The 24,637-nt window shown below is 32.9% G+C and overlaps 1 protein-coding gene and 1 long non-coding RNA gene across 7 annotated transcripts; one reads left to right on the top strand and one right to left on the bottom strand.

Annotated features, from left to right (window-relative positions):
* The first annotated feature begins 66 nt into the window (after positions 1-66).
* LOC132740417 (uncharacterized) lies at positions 67-24,632 on the top strand. Of its 6 annotated transcripts, none has more exons than XM_060728316.1 (8): positions 67-675; positions 9,704-9,870; positions 15,468-15,548; positions 19,956-20,116; positions 20,778-20,898; positions 22,351-22,380; positions 23,497-23,650; positions 24,392-24,632. In XM_060728316.1, the coding sequence occupies exons 2-8, from the start codon at positions 9,756-9,758 to the stop codon at positions 24,615-24,617; spliced, it is 888 nt and encodes a 295-aa protein (XP_060584299.1). In that variant the 5' UTR covers positions 67-675; positions 9,704-9,755; the 3' UTR covers positions 24,618-24,632. The 6 variants fall into 6 exon arrangements, with proteins under 6 accessions (XP_060584299.1, XP_060584298.1, XP_060584303.1 ...); XM_060728315.1 differs by having other exon boundaries at positions 67-730; XM_060728317.1 differs by lacking the exon at positions 67-675 and adding an exon at positions 3,544-3,854.
* On the bottom strand, positions 11,702-12,748 carry LOC132740411 (uncharacterized). Its single transcript, XR_009627155.1, has 2 exons — positions 11,905-12,748; positions 11,702-11,741 (listed from the first exon to the last, which is right to left on the bottom strand). It is a non-coding gene; the product is annotated as an uncharacterized LOC132740411 (long non-coding RNA).
* Positions 24,633-24,637: the final 5 nt, after the last annotated feature.

Genomic DNA, 24,637 nt, shown 5'->3' with positions numbered 1-24,637 from the left:
TCACATACACACATACATACACATACGCACACACAAACATACATGCAGGCCGACCTGGCTCTGTACTGGTGGCAACTTTAGAAATTAATCTCTTTTGGATATAACAGGTTTAAGGTTAAGCTAATGATTTAGCACTCAAAGACTTTTTATCCTAATGAGCAGCTTGCTCTTTATATCATTGATATATTTTGCATTTCTGATGGCCATTTTAACTAATTAAATCCCTATAAATGCATAAAGATCCATTTCCTGTTATCACAACACCAACGCAATCACCATGAACTGTTGTTCATAAATCAATATTAGATAAAGGCCTAACTCACAAAATAATCATAATAAAACAAAAAGGTTTTAACACTTTTAGTTTGTTTTGATTCCAGTTATTGATCTTTCTAAAATACTGATCAATGTTATTGATATTCAAGTTTATAATAAATTAGCCTGCACACAATGTATGTGTTCGATAAACTATTGAGTCATGTCCCACCGATGACATGTAACTATAATAGGGAGAAATCTACCCTGGCAAGTTTTCAGATAATGTTTAAATTGTGTTTACATTTAACGTCTTGTCTTCCACGAAAGGCACACCTTAGATTATATCAAAACTGAAACATGTTATCACCTATGACCTGAATTTCTGGAGTTATGTATTGATCAAATCAACAAGTCAATGTGAGTGATTAAAAATCATAATTCATTTGGATTAAATTATTTACCTGCATGAAAGGTAAAAGCTATTTTTGATTTTGCATTATTTTGTTATTGAATTTTACTGTTATAAAATTAAAGTTTTAAGAGTATTTAACAGCAAGGTTTAAGAATTCAAATTTAAAAAATTGTATGCTGATAAATTAATGTATATGTTCAGTATGTGTCCTATACAAACTGTGTGTGTTTGATCTTTGAGTTACTTAAAAAATCAGTTTAATTTCTCTAGAAAATAACTGTAACTGCTATTAAACTCTACTGATCAACATATTAGATTATACATATGTACAAACTTGTATGATAGAACATATCCGAATAAAGATCATCCTGTAAATAAAGGCCACTTTTTACTGATTAGAGTATATCTATGTAAATTCCAAATAAAGGCCACTTGTCTATAAAGGTCACATACTTATTATGTCGTTTGGATGGCCTTTGTTTACAGGTTTGGCTGTATGTACAAAGTACTTCCTGGCGGTATTAAAATTGTTTAGATAATTGTGATTATCTCATGGTGTCACTAACAGAAAATCAATGTTTATCTATGTTTGTTTATCTATTCATTCAACATTAGTTAAAATATGCATGCATCCGCTCTGTCTGGTTAATATAATGCATCCTCAAGGTAATGAATAATGTACTTTGTACCAGGAATATCCAAATATTACAAATAATGCTTTCATGGGTAATTTTGTTGTATGCAAGTGTTTTTCACATATATTTCATAGCAAAATATGCCACATTTTGAGAAAGTTACAAGTTTTAAATAAACCTATATTCACACAATTGCTTTCTACACAAATAAACTAGTTTTTTGATTCTTGTGCAAATGTAAATCAATGTGTGTTATAACTGAACTTTAGTTCAATAGCAGTATTGGACCACTTACATATGTTTTTAACTTTTGATTGATAATTAAAAAGTTATTCCCTAAAGATGGCTGCCACTCGTATGACGTTCTTTGTCGAACTATTTTTTCATGTTTAGTTAAAATTTCTTTCAAATCATGGTGATTTTTTTTATCTATCAATGGTAGCTTCTTCAGCAAATAATATAATTTCATTCTTGATTTAGTCTGTATTATATATTTGTTGAATGGCGAAATAAGGCTTACATTCCCAGTACAGCTACCACCAGGATGTATACAACAAGTTATGTAAGTGACTAAAGGTTCTTGTAATATAAGTAAATATCATACTATTCAAACTTTTATATTGAGTATTGATTTTTACATTTCATTTCTTATCTATTCTACTCTTGCTATTATTGTCACTACCAATCAATGTAAACTGTAAGGTGAATGACTACGAAGAAAAAATGATGATTAATTACCGCCTTCGCTTTGACAAAATTGTTTTCAGGTTGACGGGTTCTTTACAATGTAGAATGGTTTACAATTTCTATCATTTGTCAGGCTTGTTTTCCATTTTGTAATCTTAGGTTCAAAGTCTAAACAGACCATACAATTAAAGAAGTAATAAATTAAAAAAGATTTTTGTTTGCTTTTGTATAATCTCACAAATTCTCTCTTCTATAATAGAAAAATAAAAAATGACATTCATAACATTTTTAATAGCTTAGTAAGTTTTTTTTATATTATCTAATGACATTTTCAGGTGGAATCGAGCATGAAACTACGTTATGGAAATCCATCTCAAATAAATGTAATATTATAACACGGATTTGTATTGCAGTAATTTAAGTAATTAAGATCCGTGATTATGATAATTGTTAGAGTCACATTATGTCTCAGAAATAGATAAATTTTAATTACTTCTTTAGAAAGGGCAACATGAATTTGATAATATTTATATTCTGTAATGGTTTTAGAGAATGTTAGATGCTTGTTAGTTGTTAACTGAAAAAGTAGCAATGAATGTGAAATAATTTGTCGTAAAAGAAGTAAAATGTAAACAAAGCAGTAGTTTGTTTTCCATTTAAATTACTTATTCACTCTAGCTAACAGATGAAAAAGATAGTTCAGTTACATGTAAATGGCCAATGAGTAACTATTTGAATGCTATAAAAGCACACCAAATTTAAAAATCTTTAAAATAAAAATAAATGCACTTCTGTGGCATAGTGGGCCTAAACACTAAAACACAAGAAGTCAAGAAAAACTTTCATTCGAAAGAACCAGAAAAATATAACAACACTGAATCAATCACTGTTTATATTTCTTAATTTAAAATGTAAACAATTTAAAGAGCATGTACTGTAGTTGAACGGATGAATTGAGCATTCCATGCCTGCAATTGCACACTAGCTGCCAGTCCTACTGATTAATTATTATACAGATATTTTTTATGTTCCCCTATTTTTTGTTTTATTTATGTCCAACTTTCAGGGTGTGGTCTAAAATTAGGCAGAGATTTAACCATCAGGCTCAACATAACCATAATCCACACATTTCCTTACATGCCTTAGGGTTGAGGATTTTTTCTTTCAGTTTATTTTAGAAGAATTTTTAGCTTGGTTGTAAAAAGATAAATCCCGAAGAAATTAATTATTTCAGTAAGGTTTATATATTTATATAAAACCATTAATATGGTAACTTTATTAGCCTCAAAAGAGTCTTTCAGACATGAAGACTTTAAAATTTGTATTCATGATGACGGTTTTTCATTGTCCCATACATGTATGTTATGATAACAGACTTGCAGCTATATTGGTTAGTAATCAATTACTTTTCCAAATGTTGAATTATATATCACATAAAAATAGCAAGTGCATATTCTTGCAGCACGTCTGAATTTAATTTAGCATATTCTATTAATCTTGAATATTCTTATAAATCTAGGAAAATATTGGCTTTCTTTGTGTGTGCTTCTTGTGAATTTTCATAACAAAACTACCATTCTTTATAATCATATCCACTAAATAATTTCATTTCAAAATTTAGATAAAAATCCTGTCAATTCACGGTTGACAGTCGAGGAGAACATTCATCCGTGTTACCGTATATAGGTCATTAGACATATCTCGTACAGAATATACCGGATTAATGGAGTTTATCATATTTTAGATGAAAGTGAAAGTAGGTTATTCCCAAATATTTGTTACTCAACGTGTTGATTACATATTTATATAAATGCGTCATTTTTGGTTTAAATTTTCAAGAAATTGGAAGTATGTTAACTGAGGTAGTATTCATATCAATTTTTATAGAATAAGAATTTCATATTTGTTTATTGTTTGTTAATGTTGCAAGATTAAACATGCAGAAAACATGAAACAATTTTTTGTATGCTTTGGTAAATTATAGATATCAATTCTGAGCGATTGTTGTAGAATAACGCATGGTTCGAGTTCAAGTGAGAAGGAATATAATCACGAAGGCCGATATGCCTGATTGATTAATTACAAAGCATTTGAACGAAAATCCTAGTCCTGTACATGTAAATATGACGTGTTTTTTTTTGGTTTTTTTTAGATATTTTTACTTCTTGGCAACGAAAATCGGTGCACTATATACGACAATCAACATTGCAACATCAGTTCGGTTGAGTTTTTTTTATCCTTTACAGAACAGAGTCTACATTAGAAACTTTATGTGCCATGTTGAAAATATATCTTATCAATATCACTTAGTCAAAATATATTGACGTGCCAAAGCTTGATTCTGAGATATTTTCGTTCTGGGGCAGAATCTCGCTTTAACGTAGAGGCGAGATATTGCCCAGACACGAAAATAGCACAATATCTCGTCGCGCAGTACAATTAGTTGGACTACAATATCACTATACTTACAGAATTATTATATTCACTTTCTGAGGCAAGTAAATATACCGATCAATTTTCTTGTCATGCAATTCCTCCACTTCATAAATAAATTTGTAAAATTGCAGCGCTGACACCTGATTGGAAGAAAACACAGCGCCGTGCTAATCTTGGTTAATCCGTCCTGGCATATTTTTGGTCCCATGTCAAGATTAATCATGCATGTTAATAAATTTAAAAAAATTGTATACCAATCATGAAGGACCATAGGCCAGAGTGATTAATAACAAAGATTTGAAAGAAAAACCTACAGTAGTTCTATAAATATGACTGTTTAAGATATTTTTACTTCTTGTCGACGAAAAACAGAGCACTATTTAATGTCAATGCACAGAATAGATATAGAGCTATTACCATTCTAGCAGGCTAATAAAAACAAGAACTGATAAAAATATGTTGAACTACATTAAGCATAGAAGTGATAGTCCTGGAGTCTATATTATCCCAGCCCCAGGGGGTCATGGCTTTTCCGTATGTAGTATATACTTAAAAACTCTTCATCTTGAAAACTGTTAGTGGGATATAGCACCTATTGACCTTCCATAGCATCCAGTGACTTGTCGTAGCAACCATTGACTTCCATAGCAACCACTTAATTTCTGTAGCAACAATATACTTTCATAACAATCAGTGACTTTTTACAGCAACCATTGACTTCCACAGAAACAGTGACTTCGATAGTAATTATTGACTCCCATAGCAACCATTGACTTTCCATGGAAACAGCAATCAATTAATCCCATAGCAACATGTACTTTTAATAAAAAACATAAAAGATAGAAATGTATCCCACTTGTATCAACTTGACTTCAAGTAGCATTTACATAAAAATGTTTAATCAATGCCACTTTTAAAACCTTTTAAAATCTTTTATAAAGGACCTGACGCACATACCATTACTTGGGACTTAATATTAAACAATAAGCTCTATAAGCTGAGGCTCTGTTGTTTTAATCCTTGATTTTCAAGCATTTTAGATGGTTTGTAATAATCGCAATATATTGCAATATGTCTGTAAATATCGCAATGAGTGCAATATTATTGTTCTTTGCAATACCATACTTACCAGTTTAAGATTTACATTTTACATCTGATTTCGTTTATAGTTTACAATATTACTTTTTCTTTGTCATTTAGAGTATTTATATTCAGGTGAGCGATATTAGGGCCATCTTGGCCTTCTTGTTTTTCTATAATGATCACAACATATACTATTATAAGTATTTAAAGTCTATCTTCATACAAAGCTGGTTGATTCTGCTGTAGTTAGCAATACATCTAAATCAATATACAATGTAATTTACAATAATTACAGCTTTGAAATGTGGTTTATTTACCTTAAAACTGTGTTACAAAGAATTACTGATAATTGATAAATAAAACAAAACAGTTGTTTAACTGCCAATATCTAATCCAATAGATTCCAATGATATTCATGACGACAGCACAGTGTGTGAGAAAAACCAAGTATAATCATTCTATAAATAGAGCATATTGCTATAAATTTCCAGACTATTAAGTTTATCTGGACCATATTTACTTAAGACTGTTATCAAAAGGGCTTAATGTTTGGAAATAGATAAATTCCACAATTAACACTGAGGAATATTTTTTATGGTACTTGAACCATCATAAAATGAAAGTAACAGGTGTAATAAACATAAACTTGTGATGTTATAAAACTAGGGATCAATGAAAGGAATAGGTATGTAAATATTTTTTATGTTTACAAATAAAGGACACATGTGTTAATGTTAATAGGATATTTATACACACACAATTGGGATGACCGGGGCTCTAAAATGCCTTAAAATCTAAATAAATTGCGCATCATATATCAACAAAAACTAAATTATTTAGAAAATAGTAAAATGGTATAATATTTACTTGTATAGTAATAAAGACATTGTATGAAGGTGTTTTAGTGACAATACATGTTATATAATTCTAATGTGATAAGTTCTGCTGGTCAAAGTCACATTTCAATACTATCAAGTGAAGCAGAAACTTTATGGTAGCGGTTGATCTATAATTTTTCCATGCTCTCTGCCTTTAGAATGAAGATGCAAATTTCTTGCTGAAAAGGTATTTCTTGAAATTGAAATCGGAAGTATGATATTCTAAATCTAAAAAGAAATTATTTCAAAGGAAGATGTTGTAATAGCTGAATGTGTAGTGCTCAGTTGTTGGCTATTTAGATTTGTTGATTAATTGTCCAGTTTAACATGCATTAATAAGTTTTTAGACCACAGGTAATACATGTATATCAGCCAGGCTCAGAAAATCTTTCACTTTTAATCATAGAGTTATAATTGACTTTGCCTTTGTACAAGATTAAAAGTTGTAAAATTGCACTTACCTGTCAGGTAAGTGATAAAAGTGCCATGACAACTGTCTTATTAATGTTTAGGCATTAATATTTACAGCTCCCTGACTGTGGAGCCAGGTCGGTCTACATTTCAGTGCTTGCAATCTATAACTATTGATTCAAAAGCAGAACATTTCTTTGTTCAAGCAGCCTTTCCCTGTCTATATATTGTAAGAATTACAGAATATTAACGAGTAACGAGAAAACCCCCTCTGATTAATTCTGTATACCTGCAGCAATTAATCAATTTCAATATTCCATTATGGAAATCTCTCCTAATTGATAATAAACAGTTCTATTTGCAAAACAGGACAAATGGGACAAATGGCCAAGTATTGATGCTGATTCTGATGTATTTATCCCCTAGAATTCCTTTAGCTTTTTGGATCCCACAGGTTACGTTGCTATGACTCTCTTCCCCTCGGTTTGTGCACATTGCAGAGAACTTGCACTGGGCATGAGCAGAAGATTTGCGGCTTAGTCTGTAGAACAGCTATAAACTACATGATCCCTGGGTTGAGAGGCAGACACCTTAATCACAACGCCACTGCTCCTCTTCTAGAAAAACTGGTGAATTTATAACGAAATATTCAGACTTCACTTACAACTAAAAGGAATCTAAAAAAAAACCCAAAAAACAAATTGTTTGCAATGTACTATACTGTACAGGACATGGGTACCAAGAAAACACAGGGGCATAAAGCCTTAAATATGAGTAATTAAAAAAACACCAATTTACAATATGCCATCCCAAAATTAAGAGATAGGGAGTTGGGATCTGCATACACCCTATTATTAGATTGCATCATGTCTATTTATAACTATAGCTAAACCCCCTTCCCCACCTACTGCTATGTTATCATTACACATACCTAAACATTTCCAAAAGTGGTTCTTAATTGATCATTATCTGTACATTCTCTGTGTTACTTTAGAGTTTTAAACATACCATATTTTCTTAATTGATAATGAACATAAATATTATCATTGCAAAAGTATGTGACAATTGAAAAAAAATCTGTTTTCTGCAATATATTCATGATTTTTGTTTTTCAATGCACCTTTTTTCTAATTAGAGTTCAAGGAATTTTTTTCTGTACTCGTACATTGTGAATAATTATGAGTCACAATATGCCAAGGTAAATATTGGTGTGAACGTAGTACATGTGATATTAAAGTTGTATGACATTTACAGTGTGGGTGTGAAATATTGTGCTAGGGCAGTGCCGCAGTGGTATGGCCGGGGCAGTGGCAGGGGGAGAAGGAAGTGATGACTGTACTAGGTGTAGGGTCTATGAAAGGGGAGTTACACTACAAGAAATTTTCTCCACTTTTAGAAACAAGAAAAATGCTACTATGATTTTAATCCATCATTCTTTTAAACAATCTTTTTTTTCTCAAATGTTTGTGATGTTGTTTTATTAGCTCACCTGAGCACAAAGTGCTCAAGGGTGAGCTTTTGTCATCACTCTGCGTCCGTCATGCGTCGTGCGTCCTTCAAAAAATGGCGTCAAACTTTTCAAACAACATCTCCTCCTAAACCACATGGCCAATTGCAACCAAACTTTACAGAAATGATCCTTAGGTGGACCCCTTTCAAAGTTGTTCAAAAATTTAAATTCCATTAAAAACTCTGGTTGCCATGGCAACCAATAGGAAAAACTTAAAAATCTTCTTTTAAAAAACCCTAAGAGCTAGAGCTTAGATATTTGGCATGAAACATCTTCTAATGAGTGTCTTCCAAGTTTGTTCAAATCAAAACCCTGATATTAAGCATGAAACATCTTCTAGTGAGTGTCTACCAAGTTTGTTCAAATAAAAGCCCTGGGGTCAAAATTGGCCCGGCCCCAGGGTGTCTTTGATTTTCCCTATATGCATATAGTAAAAACTTAAACAATCTTCTTTTAAAGAACCCAAAGAGCTAGAGCTAAGATATTTAGCATGAAACATCTTCTAATGAGTGTCTACCAAGTTTGTTCAAATAAAAGCCCTAGGGTCAAAATTGGCCCGGCCCCAGGGGGTCATTGATTTTCCCTGTATGCATATAGTAAAAACTTAAAAAATCTTCTTTTAAAGAACTCAAAGAGCTAGAGCTAAGATATTTAGCATGAAACATGTTCTAATGGGTTTCTACCAAGTTTGTTCAAATAAAAGCCCTGGGGTCAAAATTGGCCCCGCCCCAGGGGGTCATTGATTTTCCTTATATGTGTATAGCAAAAACTTAAAAAATCTTCTTTGAAAAAACCCAAATAGCTGGAGTTTAGATATTAAGCATGAAACATCTTCTAGTGAGTGTCTACAAAGTTTGTTCAAATAAAAGCCCTGGGGTCAAAATTGGCCCCGCCCCAGGGGTGTCATTGTTTTTAACTATATGCATATAGTAACAACTTAAAAAATCTTCTTTTAAAAAACCCAATGAGCTAGAGCTTAGTTGTTTAGCATGAAACATCTTCTTATTGGGTGTCTACCAAGTTTGTTCAAATTAAAGCCCCTGGATTAAAATTGGCCCTGACGGGGGGGGGGGGGAAGAAGATCATTGTTTTTCATTATATGTGTGTAGTAAAAACTTAACATTGTGAAACATCTTCTAATGGGTGTCTTCCAAGTTTGTTCAAATAAAAGCCCTGGGTTTTAAACTGGCCCCGCTCCGGGTGCCTTTATACAGGTGAGCGACCTCAGGGCCATCATGGCCCTCTTGTTTTTTTTAAGACAAACATATACTCATTGATTGTTTTCAAGACTTATTACGCAAACCTTTGAAATATTCATGACTTTTTGTTTCTTCATTTCCGGCGTGAACAGGTAGAATTTTTCTTATATCTTCTGCTGTTTTGTTTTCATAAGATGGTTGAATTATTGATGACAACAAGACTGTGTATAAGTGGATAGTGCGGCCATGTTGATGGTTTACCTGAGTGCAGTTATTACCATGGTAACGGTTTCAACATCCACCAGTACAGCTTCATTGTGCAAGTGTTTTCAGCAATGTTGTGGAAATTACTGCGGCAAAGGTAACTTCACTGAAAATTTAATTTATTTATTTATTACGATATGTTTTGTTGTACATAGTAAAATTTTCTTGATTTTATATTTATATCTACATGTACTGTATATTTTTTTGTTATGAATATTTTATTATGCACCCAGAAGGGAGAGCACATTATCCTTGCCTTGTCTATTCAGCTGTTCGTCCAGCCTCGCCACATATTGTGGGGTCAGGTTGGTTTTTTTTGCAAGTTAAGTTTCAGGTTCATTCTATAAAAGACATATTTATTTGGTAAAAAATGTACCATGTGGGGTTGAAAAAATTTTGTTTGGTTACAAAAGATCAAAGGAATATCCCCATAACCTTATCATCTAAGAAAACCATTCTGTCTGACACTCTTGTCTGGAGATTATCTTGAAAAAAGTTGAAGGAATTGGATGAAAACATATGTAGTTCTTAGCTCTTATCTTCTATATAATAATAATTAATGATGTTTATACAAAGTATTGAGAGATTAGATTAAACCTCACAGTGATAGAGACTAGTAAGAGGAAGTGCATCATACAGAAATTCTGCCTTGCTGTATAATGCCTCCTGCATATTGTAATGGGGTCGGTACCTCTGCCTTGTTAGATGATTAATTTGAAAAGGAATAGGCCATGGTTTATGCTACTTGGTATCGACTTTGCCCATGGCCAGTAGATGACCTCCTTGATTAATAAGTCAAAGGTCAAGGTTACTCAGTGACCTTGATTTTTTAGCCTACAGCCATTATACTAAGTTTAGAGGTTCAGGTCATGACTAGTAAATGACCTGTATTGATTTTTTGATTAATAGGTCAAAGGTCAAGGTCAATATGAGGTCAATGTGACCTTGACTACTAAAAACTTGTCTTAGTAGTAACTAGAGAATGCTTGCAGTCCTAATGTTTGGTGTACATTGATCATGATGAGAAGTTGTCATTCACTTGAGAAGGGATAAAGCTCAGTATTTTAAAGATGTTTTCTGAAGTGGTGATTTTTTTTGCAATGTGTAAATGAGGAAAATTTTTACTTTTGAACTTTTTTTAGTGTAGTTTTTTACCCAATTGGAATGCCTTGGTTATTATCATAATAACCTCAGACTTAATACTGATTGAAGGTAGTTCTACTACGTGGTGTTTCTTTGAGAATTTTAAATGAATGTATATATTTGATATCGAAAGGAAAAAAACTTTAGTTGATTAGTGTAGGTTAGACCGAAATACTGTATAGGTTCTGTGTATTCGTACTGTTCTATTTGAGGTTCTTATTGAAAGTTTGACGGAGAGGGCATAGAAGAGGCGATTGTTTTTGGCCCTTTGAGGTCATTTTCAAGTCTGTCAGTGGCAAATATAAAGCCAAATTAATCTAACTTACTTCTGTATGTGTAAAGATTATGATATTAATGCGGTGGCGTAGCATTTTTTTTTCACAAATGCAATCTTGTTATTTTTGTGCCCCCACGTTAGTGGCGGGCATTTAGATTTACCCTTGTCCGTCCGGCCGGCCGTCCGTCCTTCCGTACGTCCTTCCGTCCATCCGTCCGTTCACTTTTGTGTCGCACGTAACTCAAAAAGTATTTGACCTAGAGTCATGAAACTTTACAGGAATGTTGATCAGCATGTGTAGTTGTGCACCTGGGTATTTTCGTCTGGATATTATTAGTATTTTCAGAGTTATTGCCCTTGACTTAGTAAAATTTTGCAATTTTCAACTTGTGTCGCACGTAACTCAAAAAGTACTTGACCTAGAGTCATGAAACTTTACAGGAATGTTGATCAGCATGTGTAGTTGTGCACCTGGGTATTTTCGTCTGGATATTTTTAGTATTTTCAGAGTTATTGCCCTTGACTTAGTAAAATTTTGCAATTTTCAACTTGTGTCGCACGTAACTCAAAAAGTATTTCACCTAGAGTCATGAAACTGTACAGGAATGTTGATCAGCATGTGTAGTTGTGCACCTGGGTATTTTCGTCTGGATATTTTTAGTATTTTTAGAGTTATTGCCCTTGACTTAGTAAAATTTTGCAATTTTCAACTTGTGTCGCACGTAACTCAAAAAGTATTTGACCTAGAGTCATGAAACTTTACAGGAATGTTGATCAGCATGTGTAGTTGTGCACCTGGGTATTTTAGTGTGTATTTTCTTAGTATTTTCAGAATTATTGCCCTTGAGTTAGTAAAATTTGGCAATTTTCAACTTGTGTCGCACATAACTCAAAAAGTATTTGACCTAGAGTCATGAAACTTTACAGGAATGTTGATCAGCATGTGTAGTTGTGCACCTGGGTATTTTCGTCTGGACATTTTTAGTATTTTCAGAGTTATTGCCCTTGAGTTAGTAAAATTTTGCAATTTTCAACATGTGTCGCACGTAACTCGAAAAGTATTTGATCTAGAGTCATGTAACTTTACAGGAATATTGATCAGCATGTGTAGTTGTGTACCAGGTATTTTCGTCTGGATTTATTTAGTATTTTTAGAGTTATTGCCCTTCACTTAGAAAATTTTTGCAATTTTCAACTTAAGTCGCAAGTTTCTCAAAAAGGATTTGACATAGTCTTTAAACCTTATGGGCAGGTTGCTCAGCATATTTTAGATTTGCACCTGGGGTTTCGCTTGTGGATTTATCCAGTATTTGTAGAGTTATTTCCCTTGACTTAGTAAAAAGATTGACAGAACAGTGGCGCAGTGGGGGCACCCGTGTCCTATGGACACATTTCTAGTTTACCTTGATGTCAACAAAATTGAGATAACGGAATGTTTCACAAATGGAAATTGAACAGACTAGTTAATCATGTTTGTGCTTGAGTGATGTTATTAAATATTTACTATGAATGTGTGCCCTAAGTTTTATCTTGCTGGTGCACTTGTGTAATACAAGGAAGTTTGGATGACAAAAATCTTATCACAAAAAAGATTAATTTCTTAAAATGTCTTTTTTATAAAACTCTTATATCTTCTTTTTTTTCTTTTTTTCTCTTTTTTTTTTTTAGAATGATTTTACATTTTTATAAGGAAGTTTGACCAGAAGTCACCAGTTTGTCTCTCTCAGCTGAATTTATCTCTCTCATTACATGTAAATATAACATCTATGCAAATCGTCCTGTAAAAATCTGCGAAGGTCTTAGTATATTTATAAATATTTATAAATATACGATAACAAAATATGCTTTCATTTTCAGAAACTTTAATTTTATTTACTTTTACATGATGAATATTTTCCGAAAAACTCATGTACTTTTAATAATGTAATGTTTAACACTTGATGAACCAGTTTTACAGCTTGTGGTATAAACGACTTACTTATGCCTTAATAAAAATACAACACTTAACTTGATGGAACTGAAAGTGATTAGTCTATGGCATTTTTTTGCCTTATTTTATAGCCAATAGTTGGTTATATTACCAATTGAAAATAGTATTACATTATTTTCCTAATCCACTAGAAAAAATTCCAAATTGAAAGTTACAAAATAAAAATATTGAATAACAAATTCCAAAATCTTTGAAAATAATGGCTTCTTCACTGTTATGATGTTTAAATGTTTGTAGATACCATCCTTATAGACAGTTATTCTTTATATTGATTTAATAACTGCAAAATTTAAATCATGCAATTTTTCCCAATTTTTAACAAAACATTGCTGAAATTCCCAATTCCATGGGTATGAGTCATATTCCCAAAATCTTGGAAAAAAATCCTGTGTCAGTAAAGGAAATCCTCTTTAACAGTAGTATCAATAATTCCCATTGTAAGGCCTCACAATAATTCTAACCCCTCTAGAGCATTATACCTCATTGTAACAATTAACCAAAAACATTTACTCCCTATGGATGTTGCTCTGAAAAGGTCTTACTGTATTACTAAAATGATATCAAAATACAAGCTTAGTGTTAAGTCTTGATACATGTATATGACAGTTTATATTAGGACATTGTAAAATAGTAATTATACTGATCAAAAATATATACAATATATATATATATAATGATTACTTGAACAATAGAAAATTCTATGCTTAATGACTCTATTTTCTGGTATGTAGGCAACTTGATCAGTGTACCAAAATGGATTTACTGGTTCAATAAGTATCACCTTTATTCAAAATAAGTGTTTGTTTTAAATACCACTATGTATTGATATACATTTGTAATAATTTGTCACCATAGTGCAATAACTAGTTAAGTCCTATTAAATTTAGAAGGACTTATTCCATTACTGCACCAAGGTGATGATATTATGTGTTCCTTGTATCATTATTATGAATTACTTGAAAATAATTTTGTAGACTTTGAGCATAGTAACATGATTTTTAGCTCGACTATTCAAAGAAGAGGGAGAGCTTTTGCACCGTAACTGGTTGGTGTCATACTAAGTTGTTTAAGTTTTTGCTAGCCTGTTGGTATTTCCAAAAATACTGAAGAGAATGGTTTGAAACTTCACACACTTGTTCACTGTGATTATCTTGTAAACATGATACATGAATATGGTGCAATTTGCATGCTGGCTGTATGATTCTCGGGTATTATGGTAGAAATTGTTTCAATCATAAAGGTCATAAAGTACTAAGCTAAAAAATAAAATGTACTATAACCCAATTGTTTAATCCAAAAGCACCATTATTCTTCAATAAATATTTTATTTATAACAACGCATCATTGCTGGTAACTGTACACAGAGCATAACTAGCTGACAATTATTAATTATTTATTGAAAGTTTCACTATCATTAGTGAACGTTAGGTCATTAAAGTCCCAACAGACCCTAAATGGCTCAGCCATCAGTCAAGGTCTACCTCAATCAGTTTATTGTGACGCATTTTATAAATGTAAAAGTACAACCTCTGAAGAGCAACCCTCCATGAGCAATGACCACTTTATAACAATAGTATTAGATATTCTTCCAAAAATAACACACTACAATAAATTAAGCCTGTTTATAGCAACACCTCTATGCAAAAACCAAAATATTTGTCTCTCACAAGTGGTGTTGTTACAGTGTTTGTAATGTATTGTATTTTACTCAATGAGATTGAGTCAATTTCAGCATTGTTGTGTTGTTTTGAACATATTTGGACAGGTTGTTCATATTTAATAAGATTGAATGAATTTTAACATGTTGTGATGTATTTAATAAGTCAAAGATTGAGGTAATTTAAAATGTTGTGTTGTAGTTAATTAGTTAAAGATTGAACATATTTTAATATGTTGTGTTGTATTTAATTAGTTAAAGATTGAACATATTTTAACATGTTGTGTTGTATTTAATTTGTTAAAGATTGAACATATTTTAATATGTTGTGTTGTATTTAATGAGTTAAAGATTGAACTTACTTTAACATGTTGTGTTGTATTAAATAAGTTAAAGATTGAACATATTTTAACATGTTGTGTTGCATTTGAAATGATTGAGTATATTTTAACATGTTGTGGTGAGTTAAATAAGATATTTTAACATTTTGTGTTATAAGTGTATTTGATTAATTTGAACATTCTTTGACATGCTGTCTTATATTGAATAAGATTGAACATGTTTTAATATGTTGTGTTGCATTTAATAAGATCCAGCCTAATCTTAACATGTTGTGTTGTATTTCAGTTTTGCTGTGCCTGATGCTTGTAACTGTGTGTTATAGTACTAATACTGGTATGAAAGACAAGAGGAAGTGTCATAGAGGGAGTAAGTCTGTTGTAACCATAGCAACTGTAGTGTTAATTGTAGAATGTTAACATTTGGTTTTCCTTAATAGCTTTACTCTGCTAACTTTCTAGCTATCATTTTTATATGTCCAAAGACTTTTGGGGACATACTATTGTATGGCATTGTCTAATCTAATTGATAATAAAGGTATATTGATTAACAGTTATTCTGCTGGACCTGCAACAGATTCTACCCATGCAACCAGCCCAGACTATAAGTCCCTGCTGGTAGCTACAGACTCTACCCATGCAACCAGCCCAGACCAGGTCCCTGCTGGTACCCTGAGTCCCTGCTGGTAGCTACAGATTCTACCCATGCAACCAGCCCAGACAAAGTCCCTGCTGGTAGCAACAGATTCTACCATGCAACCAGCCCAGACCAAGTCCCTGCTGCTAGCTATAGATTCTACCCATGCAACCAGCTCAGATCAATTCCCTGCTGGTAGCTACAGATTCTACATATGCAACCAGCCCAGACTAATAGTCCCTACTGGTAGCTACAGACTCTACCCATGCAACCAGCTCAGACCAGGTCCCTGCTGGTAGCTACAGATTCTACATATGCAACCAGCCCAGACTAATAGTCCCTGCTGGTAGCTACAGACTCTACCCATGCAACCAGCCCAGACCAATACTCCCTGCTGGTAGCTACAGATTCTACCCATGCAACCAGCCCAGACCAGGTCCCTGCTGGTACCTGCAGATTCTACCCATGCAACCAGCCCAGCCTGAGTCCCTGCTGGTAGCTACAGATTCTGCCCATGCAATCAGCCCAGACTGAGTCCCTGCTGGTAGCAACAGATTATACCAATGCAACCAGCCCAGACCTGAATTCCTTGCTGGTAGCAAACAGATTCTACCCATGCAACCAGCCCAGACTGAGTCCTTGCTTGTAGCAACAGATTCTACCCATGCAACCAGCTCAGACCAATTCTCAGCCTACAGTGCTGGTAGCAACATATTCTACCAATGCAACCAGCCCAAACCAAGTCCCTGTTGGTAGCCACAGATTCTACCCATGCAACCAGCCCAGAGCAAATGCCTGATGGTAGCAACAGATTCTTTCTGATCATAGTCTTCACTCTTTGATACATGTTTTTAAAATTTTCCTCAAGAATAATGAATGGTTTAGCCCAGACTGAAGGCTATTAGATATTCAGCATTGTAAAGATTAAGTGATACTTTTTACTATTGAAAATTCTTTGTAAAGAAATGACAAGTTTCGGCTTGTACAAGACTGGATTGTCAAGCACTTCTTGCTGATTCTGTGTCCCTCCTCCCCCCCCCACACACCTTCCTGTTTATAATATCAACTATAAATAGGTTCTTATTGATTGGACAGACAGATGTTAACAATATATGGTTTCCCAGTTAGTTTTTAAACTTCCTTGATTGATTTATTTGTAAACACACATTTCCTCAGAAACAAGATGATCTATCATATGATATTGAATATTTTATCTGTTAACCTTATTTTCCCTGTTTATAATTTATTGTACAGACATTCTGAGCAAGGTTACAATATATTTGGACAAACAAGGAGTTTCAGTTTCATTATTACTTCCTGACATTAAATGTATTCAGGTTTTATTAATAATATTAATGTTTACTATTTCTGAATTTTGTATTATAAACTTTTTTTGCAGTAGGTTTTCCAAAAACGTGCTTGCATCATTTCAATTTAATTGTGATCTGGTTACATCTATGTTTTATGTATGCGCAGTTTTGATAACGTTTTAATCCACATCTAAGAATACACAAACAATTGATACTTATTACCATTTACTTCTGGTTTTTGTAGGAATTTTAATGCATGTTAAGCATCATTAGCCTCAGGAAATTGTCTGGTTTTCAGAATTCTGAGGTTGCGGTATTTAGAGGACATTTTACTTACATTGATCTTGAGTCCTAAATGTCCTTGATTTTCAAGGTCAAGTTTTATTTTTTGCTGTAACTGGTTATAACATTAGGAATCACTTTGTCCTGTCCTGTCCCACCCAATCTCAGGAACCGATACAGATGTTAACTTTAAACTTGGAACATCAAGGCAATATAACATTGCAATAGTCTATGTCAAGTTTGATAACTCTGAAAGTAGTTTGATGTAATTATGCCCCTTTGTAAGTTAGAATATATCCAAAAATGTACCAAAGTGACTACATGTATATCTTAATGGTTGACTAATGAATTGAATTGTCTTCATACTTGGACATGATAATCCTTTGGAATGTTCCTTCAGGGTGACCAGACTGACCTTGACCTTGAGTTGTAAATGACCTTGACATTCAAAGTCTTAACTTAACCTTATTTAATTTTCAGTTCTTTGTAGTGATTGGCAGTAAAACTTTGATATAAATGTATGGAAATTATTGATACTGGGACAAACATAACATAGCAGACTGCAAAATTTCAATGCATCTGTGTATGTCAAGTTTCATAACAGTTTTATAGAAAATATCTTAAAAATATATCACTAAAGTTGACTCATACCCAAACCCTCCACCTTAACTTTTTGAGAAATAAGTGGTATTAAGCCAAATGTGGACATGACTTATATTTCATGATTCATCTGTGTACTAATAATAATTACAATTAATTGCCATGCTTAAAGTACTTAAAAATCTGTTAACCATTATTTATATAAAAGAGAAAAAGGAGATAACTATCTCCAGTCTAAACAAGACATGCCTATAGGCAGAATGTCAAGCATGCTCGTTCTAATTCAAACCTGAACTTATAAGCTTCAAATCAAGGAGAAAGATGTATACATAGGTGAGAAGTGCGCAAAACATCCTCTTTATACCCAAGGCAAAATCTTAACATTGCATCATCTTAGGTGACCTTGACCTCTGACCTTGTTTATGTGCATGACACAATGTCTCATGATGAAAATTTGTGCTTAAAAAAACAACTCAAGTTATTTTTTTTTTAAATTCCTTCATGCACAAAGAAGTGATCGTATGGACAAATTTAGATGTATGCTCACACACACAAACACTGGACAGCCATTTCAACAACTATGTCGAGCTCAGCGCATGTGGGCTTGACAAAAAAAACTCTGACCACTAAGCATGAGCAAGATACAGTACTGACAACCTTATTTTGAAATTTGTATTTGAACTTTGACCTTTATTTTTCGCAAGACAACTCAACTCACCAAGTTATATTAAAATCCATCTATGTATGTAGATGTATATAGAAGTTATACTCACAAATGAATGTTTTAATTTGTTATTTGACCTTTGAACCTGAAGTAAGACTTTGACCTTTGCAACAGACACCTGAATTTTCCGCATGAATCTCCATCTTACTATGGAGAACATTTGTCACAAGTTAAATTAAAATCCTGCCACACATGTACAAGTTACATTCTAGACACAGGTCTTGGGCTGACCCAACCCTGAGTGTGACCTTGACCTTTCAGTGAGGACCTGGCTTTTGTATGTGACACACCACCCCATCATGGTGAACATTTGTATCAAACTATTTTTTAATCCTTCTAAGAATAAAATATTATAGACCAGAAAACTCTAAACAAATGCATGGACTGACAGACGCACATACGCAGAACTGCCAAAATTGAAAAGTGGCGACTTAGTCAACCTCACCATTAGCTGGCTCAACAATTTAAAAATCCATGAACAACTTAGCATAATACTTCAAAGCAAAAGCAAGATACAGCGCCAACAAACAAATTTTTCAATATTTTTATTTGACCTTTGACCTTTTGTAACCTTGACCTTCATTTTCAGTGAGACAACTCAACTCAACATGGAGAACATTTTTGCTAAGTAATATTAAAATGCATTTATGTCTATAAAAGTTATACTCGACAAATGAATGTTTTATTTTGTTATTTGACTTTGACACCTAATAGTGACCTTGACCACAGACCTGAATATTTCAAGCGACACTCCACTTCACTATGGAGAACATTTGTCCTGAGTTATATAATAATCTTTCCATGCATGTGGAAGTTACGCTCTGGACACAGGTTTTGCGCTGACCCCCAAGTGTGACCTTGACCTTTGAGCGGCTCACCTGGGTTTTGCATGTTACACACCACCCCATCATGGTGAACATTTGTACCAAATTATTCTGTAATCCTTTAACGAATGAGCAAGATATAGACCGGACAAATCTGGACGGACGAACGGTTTTACATACACCAAACTATATGCCAAAAGTGGCAACTAATTTAGTCAAGCTCACTGCAAGCAGGCTTGACAAAGAATAGTCTTCTGAAGTCAATTTTAATTAAAGGGACTAAATTATGTCAAACTACCTGTTAAAGTAATCAAACTTAAAATACGCAGCAATTGTAATGTTTTAGATTTTAGGGTCTCAGCAAAATAATCAAAATTTTAAATTTCATACAATTTTTCAGCTATTTCGCCAAGAGAGCCATATTTTTTGGAAGGAGAGGACATAAACCTAATTTGTAATCGAAGAAAAGGTCGAGCAAAACATTTGACCTTTGTTCGTGGTAGAAATTCTGAGGAGGTACCAAGAAAATACATAACAAAGATCAATGGAACTGCAATACAGGTATTTGTTAAAGATTTTAGAATAGAAATAAATGTTTTTTTATTGTCCCTATATAGAAATGGGCTGTGTTCGCCTGTCTGTCTGTCCATCCATCTGTCCATCACATTTCATGTGACGTCTGGTTCATAAGGTATTTTAAAAACTTGGCACCACTGTTGGTCATAATAAGAAACGTTTAATGCACAATAACCAGACCCTGACCAACAAGGTCAAGGTCACATTTGGAGGTCAGAGGTAAACATTGTCTGATGAAGGATGTATTTTGTGTCCAGTCCATCAGTTTTTTTTTATATTCATCAAAGGATTTTGAAATTACTTGGCATTAATGACCACTATGACAAGAAGACATGTCATGCACAACACCTAGATCCCCTACCTCCAAGGTCAGGGTCACACTGTTATTTTATTTGGCATTTTTTGTGTCCAGTCTATTCATTCATTCATCAGAGGATTTTAAAATAGGTTAGCACAAAAAGTCACCATTCTTAGTGATTTTATTAATCTAAATATGACCTTTTTTTGAACTTAACTACAAGGTCAAATATTGAATTCAGCTTAGACTATCATAACTTTGTTTTTTATATACGGATTTGATTTATACTTGGACAAAAGGGTGTGTGTTAATCACGTTAAAGTGTGATTTGATAAATGTTTTTTACAGCTGAAGATTCCTAATATAACAGCAGAAGATATAGATGCCTTGGAATATAACATACAATATAGATGTGTAGATAGAAGAAAACATTCCAAGTGTTTCGACAATGTTTATGTGCAGCTGGAATGTAAGTTATTATTACACATATATTATGCTGGAGTTGTTACTAATATGAATAAATATATTCTGGAATATTATGCCTCTGTAGCCATGTTGTTAAGATTACTGACTTCATATCACTTGCCTCTCAAGCTAGCTTATGGAACGTCGGTGGTTCTACTCAGGTGCCCGTTCGTGCCTGAAATAATGCAAAAAAATTATAAAAAAAAATCTCTTGCCTCTAACTATGATGGATGTGAATTCCGTTAAGGATGTTGAGTGTTCTTTCGAGTGAGGAAGCTGTCCCTCCCGATAGCTTACAGAATGTCAGTAGTTCTGTGTTGGTGCCGCCTTGTGCCTGAAATACTGCAAAAAAGATTATCGCATGTCTTTCTTTGCTAATAAAACAGTTGGTTTGAGTTTAAATACAACAAAACAAATGTAAAAATACATACACATGTTATATATGTATATATATAATTATACACACATATATGTTAACATATTCACAATTGTGGCGGAACATACACATATGCCAGAATATTCATGCATACAGTAATAAACCATACACTGTTCTAGTACACACTATACGTCATGTTTTCAACTTTTTGCTTATTATGATGCTGCTATAGTATCAAAGTGACATTTTACTCATATTTTTCCAGTGTCAAATTCACCTGCTTTAGCAATATATTTTGAAAGATTGACTTTTATAATGATCATTGATTAATAATTAATAATGAAAAATGTTCAGAATAAAATATAAAAACAGCCTTTATTATAATAAGACTGTCCCACTCTTTTTTTTAAGAAATTGAACGCTACCGATACCTTCCGAATGATATGAAATATAGAAATTTTTGTAGGTCACATTGATTATTGATTATATTTTCATAAGTTACCATGAACACAATTATGGCAAAATGTAAAGTTATGTTAGTGAGGATAGAAACTCTCTGCAGCATTTACCTCCCCTGATCCGTATGGTAAGGTAGTATTCACTGAGCAGATAGGCTTTAAAGTAGAATTGAGACTCTTCTGTGAATGAGAAAATATCAAACATATTCCTAGTCAGGTGTCTGTTCATGCCTGAAATAATGCACAAATTGTGAATCTGAAAGTTACCAGAATTATGGCCCTTGCAGTGTTTAACCTTTTCCCTGATACATCCCCCTTAATTTACTGCTTTACACCCCATAATACAGTAGCCCGATAGATAATCAATAATCAATATCCTACTGATAAGGAGTCACACACTATCTCCATATAGGGTATGATAAAATGTAGGTAAAATGGGTCAAATTAGATACCTATATACTTTAAGTGATGTCAAGCCCAATGTTTAAAAGATAAAAAAAATTAATGAACCTATTTTTCTCTAGCATAATGTTATTTTCAATAAATAATCTGCTAACAAACCTCCTTCAATAATTACTAAAAATACTTTAATATGTTCTAGGGGATTATTTTTCTGTTTCAGACCTCAAAGACCACCATTTGAAAAATTGTGGTAACATAATTTACACTCACAGTTTTCACAAAGTTTGATGTTCTTCTAGGTCAATGGAACTAATAAAAGACTACACAAGACTTCACTTCACATATAATTCTACAGTGCCCTTACTAGTACATTTGTATGTTCCAATATAAAAGTTGAATATTAAATGCACTTTTGATAAGATTTCATATTGTCATTTGATGTGTTGGTGGTCTTGCTTACATCTTTAATGTTTCGGAAATCTACATGTATCTACACCTTTAATCTGGTCACAGTGGTAATGGGCACATGTTTTTTTATACCACCAATCAATAGATAGGGTGGGTATATTGATTGTGGTCTTTCTGTCTATTTTACAAAAAAAACAAACATTTCTTTTAACTTAAACCATAACACGGAAGTCATTCCATCTAAAATTTCCAAATTTTACTGCTGCATGCACCTTGTACAGAATGAGCTCTTAGAGCCTTCACAATATTGAAAGTTTTGTCTTTTGAAATTTATTTATTTGTTCATATTTCTTTGCACATTTGACAGAATATATATTATGAAAGGAAAATAACAATTTTGTTATTCTTGTAGACTGAATCACTAGTGTTAGTATCCTGAAGATATTTTTGTTGGAGTAGAAATGGTCACAGTCTGGTGAATTGGATCAGTCTCATTGACAGGCAAATTAAGATGCTTTCTTGTCTCTTGGGATTAAAAATTTACACCATTAACACATAACATGCATGCAACCTATAAAAACAGCACACTAGTGAAATATTCCTTATTTGTAAAATGAATAGCACTGATCCCTGTCTATAATCCTTACCCCACTTATTATCTGTGATGGACTTGTCAATTTTTATATCTGGAGAAAACTCAACAATTTTAGAAAATATTTCACAGTATGCACTGACTGAATAGCAAATAGTGTATAGACCATACGATATATGCCTGTTGAATATCAAACTGTGCAGACCATGCAGTCTGTACAAAAAGTGTAGACCATGCAGTTTATGCATGCTTAATAGCAAAAAGGGGAGACCATTCAGCCCTACATTGGTTGCATTGGAAGTTAAATTGCCACATGCAAGCTACATGATTGTAAAGGGATTAATCACAGCCTTGTTTTATTTACAGATGCACTGCGTAAACCTGAAAATTTACAATGCCGGGATTATAACTTTAACAAGATGAAGTGCACATGGTCTCACGGGGTGGAGTATCACTTGCCACATGATATGAATATCACATGTGAATACAGGTTGGATAAAACAGAAGTACTGTATCATACGTAAGTTATTTTATCACATAAACCATGGCGCAGGAGTGAAATAAAGCCATGTTATAAAATTGATATTACACTAGTATTATAAAACTTTGATGTGATGTCATTAGCGTTATAAAGAAACAAAGTGTTAAAACGCGCTTATGTTAGTGTTACACTATATAGGACCTTCAATGAAAAAGGGATCTACTGAACGGTTAACAGTGGTATTTTGAATATTTGTTAAATAGAATATCATATAAGTGTACATTTAATACTAGATTTATTGAACTTATTGAATAAAACAATATTATGCTTACCAGAGGCTGACATAATATGATTTTATTTAAATTTGTTTAATATACAAATATAGTAATAAATCTACACTCATTCAATATCCCTGTACAATTAAAAAAAAATGTGTACCGCTAATTTTTTTATATTAAATAGTTTTATTTAAATTTACCTGTCAGATAAAATAAAAGAATTTTGTCCTTCAAAACTTAATTTATGGTTTGCAAATTTTCAAATTCTAAAGTATTGATTGATACTTGATATGAATGGATATTTGATAATCTAACAGTTAATAAAATGCTGTTTAAAAAAATGGTCTGATAAAAAATGCTAGATGTTATCATACACTGATTATTATAAAATGAAAAGTGAATTAAATGTTAAAAAATTAATACTTTAAAATAAGGGGATAATTGATTTATAAGTTTTATTCTTTTATGTTTTCTTTTATGTTTTTATTTATGTATGACACAGTTTTGGTGGATTTTGGATGTCATGTGAAAATCTGACATCAACTTCTTGTTATTGGGACGCAGAAAACTACCCGGCACCAGAATCAACAATAGATGTCCGAGTGTCTGTCACCAATACCATTCGCAATGTGACAAAAACAATAACTCAAACATTTTACAAGTTCGACATAGGTAAGAACAAATATTTCTTTTTATCACACACCAGGGCCACTTTTGCAACTCTGTAAAAATACTTTTGCACAGCTGT

This window comes from Ruditapes philippinarum, unplaced genomic scaffold (assembly GCF_026571515.1).
Source record: "Ruditapes philippinarum isolate M1 unplaced genomic scaffold, ASM2657151v2 ctg1275_1_1_1_1, whole genome shotgun sequence".
Lineage (NCBI taxonomy): Eukaryota > Metazoa > Mollusca > Bivalvia > Venerida > Veneridae > Ruditapes > Ruditapes philippinarum.
This window is presented reverse-complemented; position numbering and strand designations above follow the sequence as displayed.

Coding starts and splice junctions, on each gene's coding strand:
- LOC132740417 (XM_060728316.1), top strand. CDS start 9,756: ATGTTGATGGTTTACCTGAGTGCAGTTATTACCATGGTAACGGTTTCA. Junction 9,871..15,467: donor TGGAAATTACTGCGGCAAAG/GTAACTTCACTG, acceptor GTTGTATTTCAG/TTTTGCTGTGCCTGATGCTT. Junction 23,651..24,391: donor ACAGAAGTACTGTATCATAC/GTAAGTTATTTT, acceptor TGTATGACACAG/TTTTGGTGGATTTTGGATGT.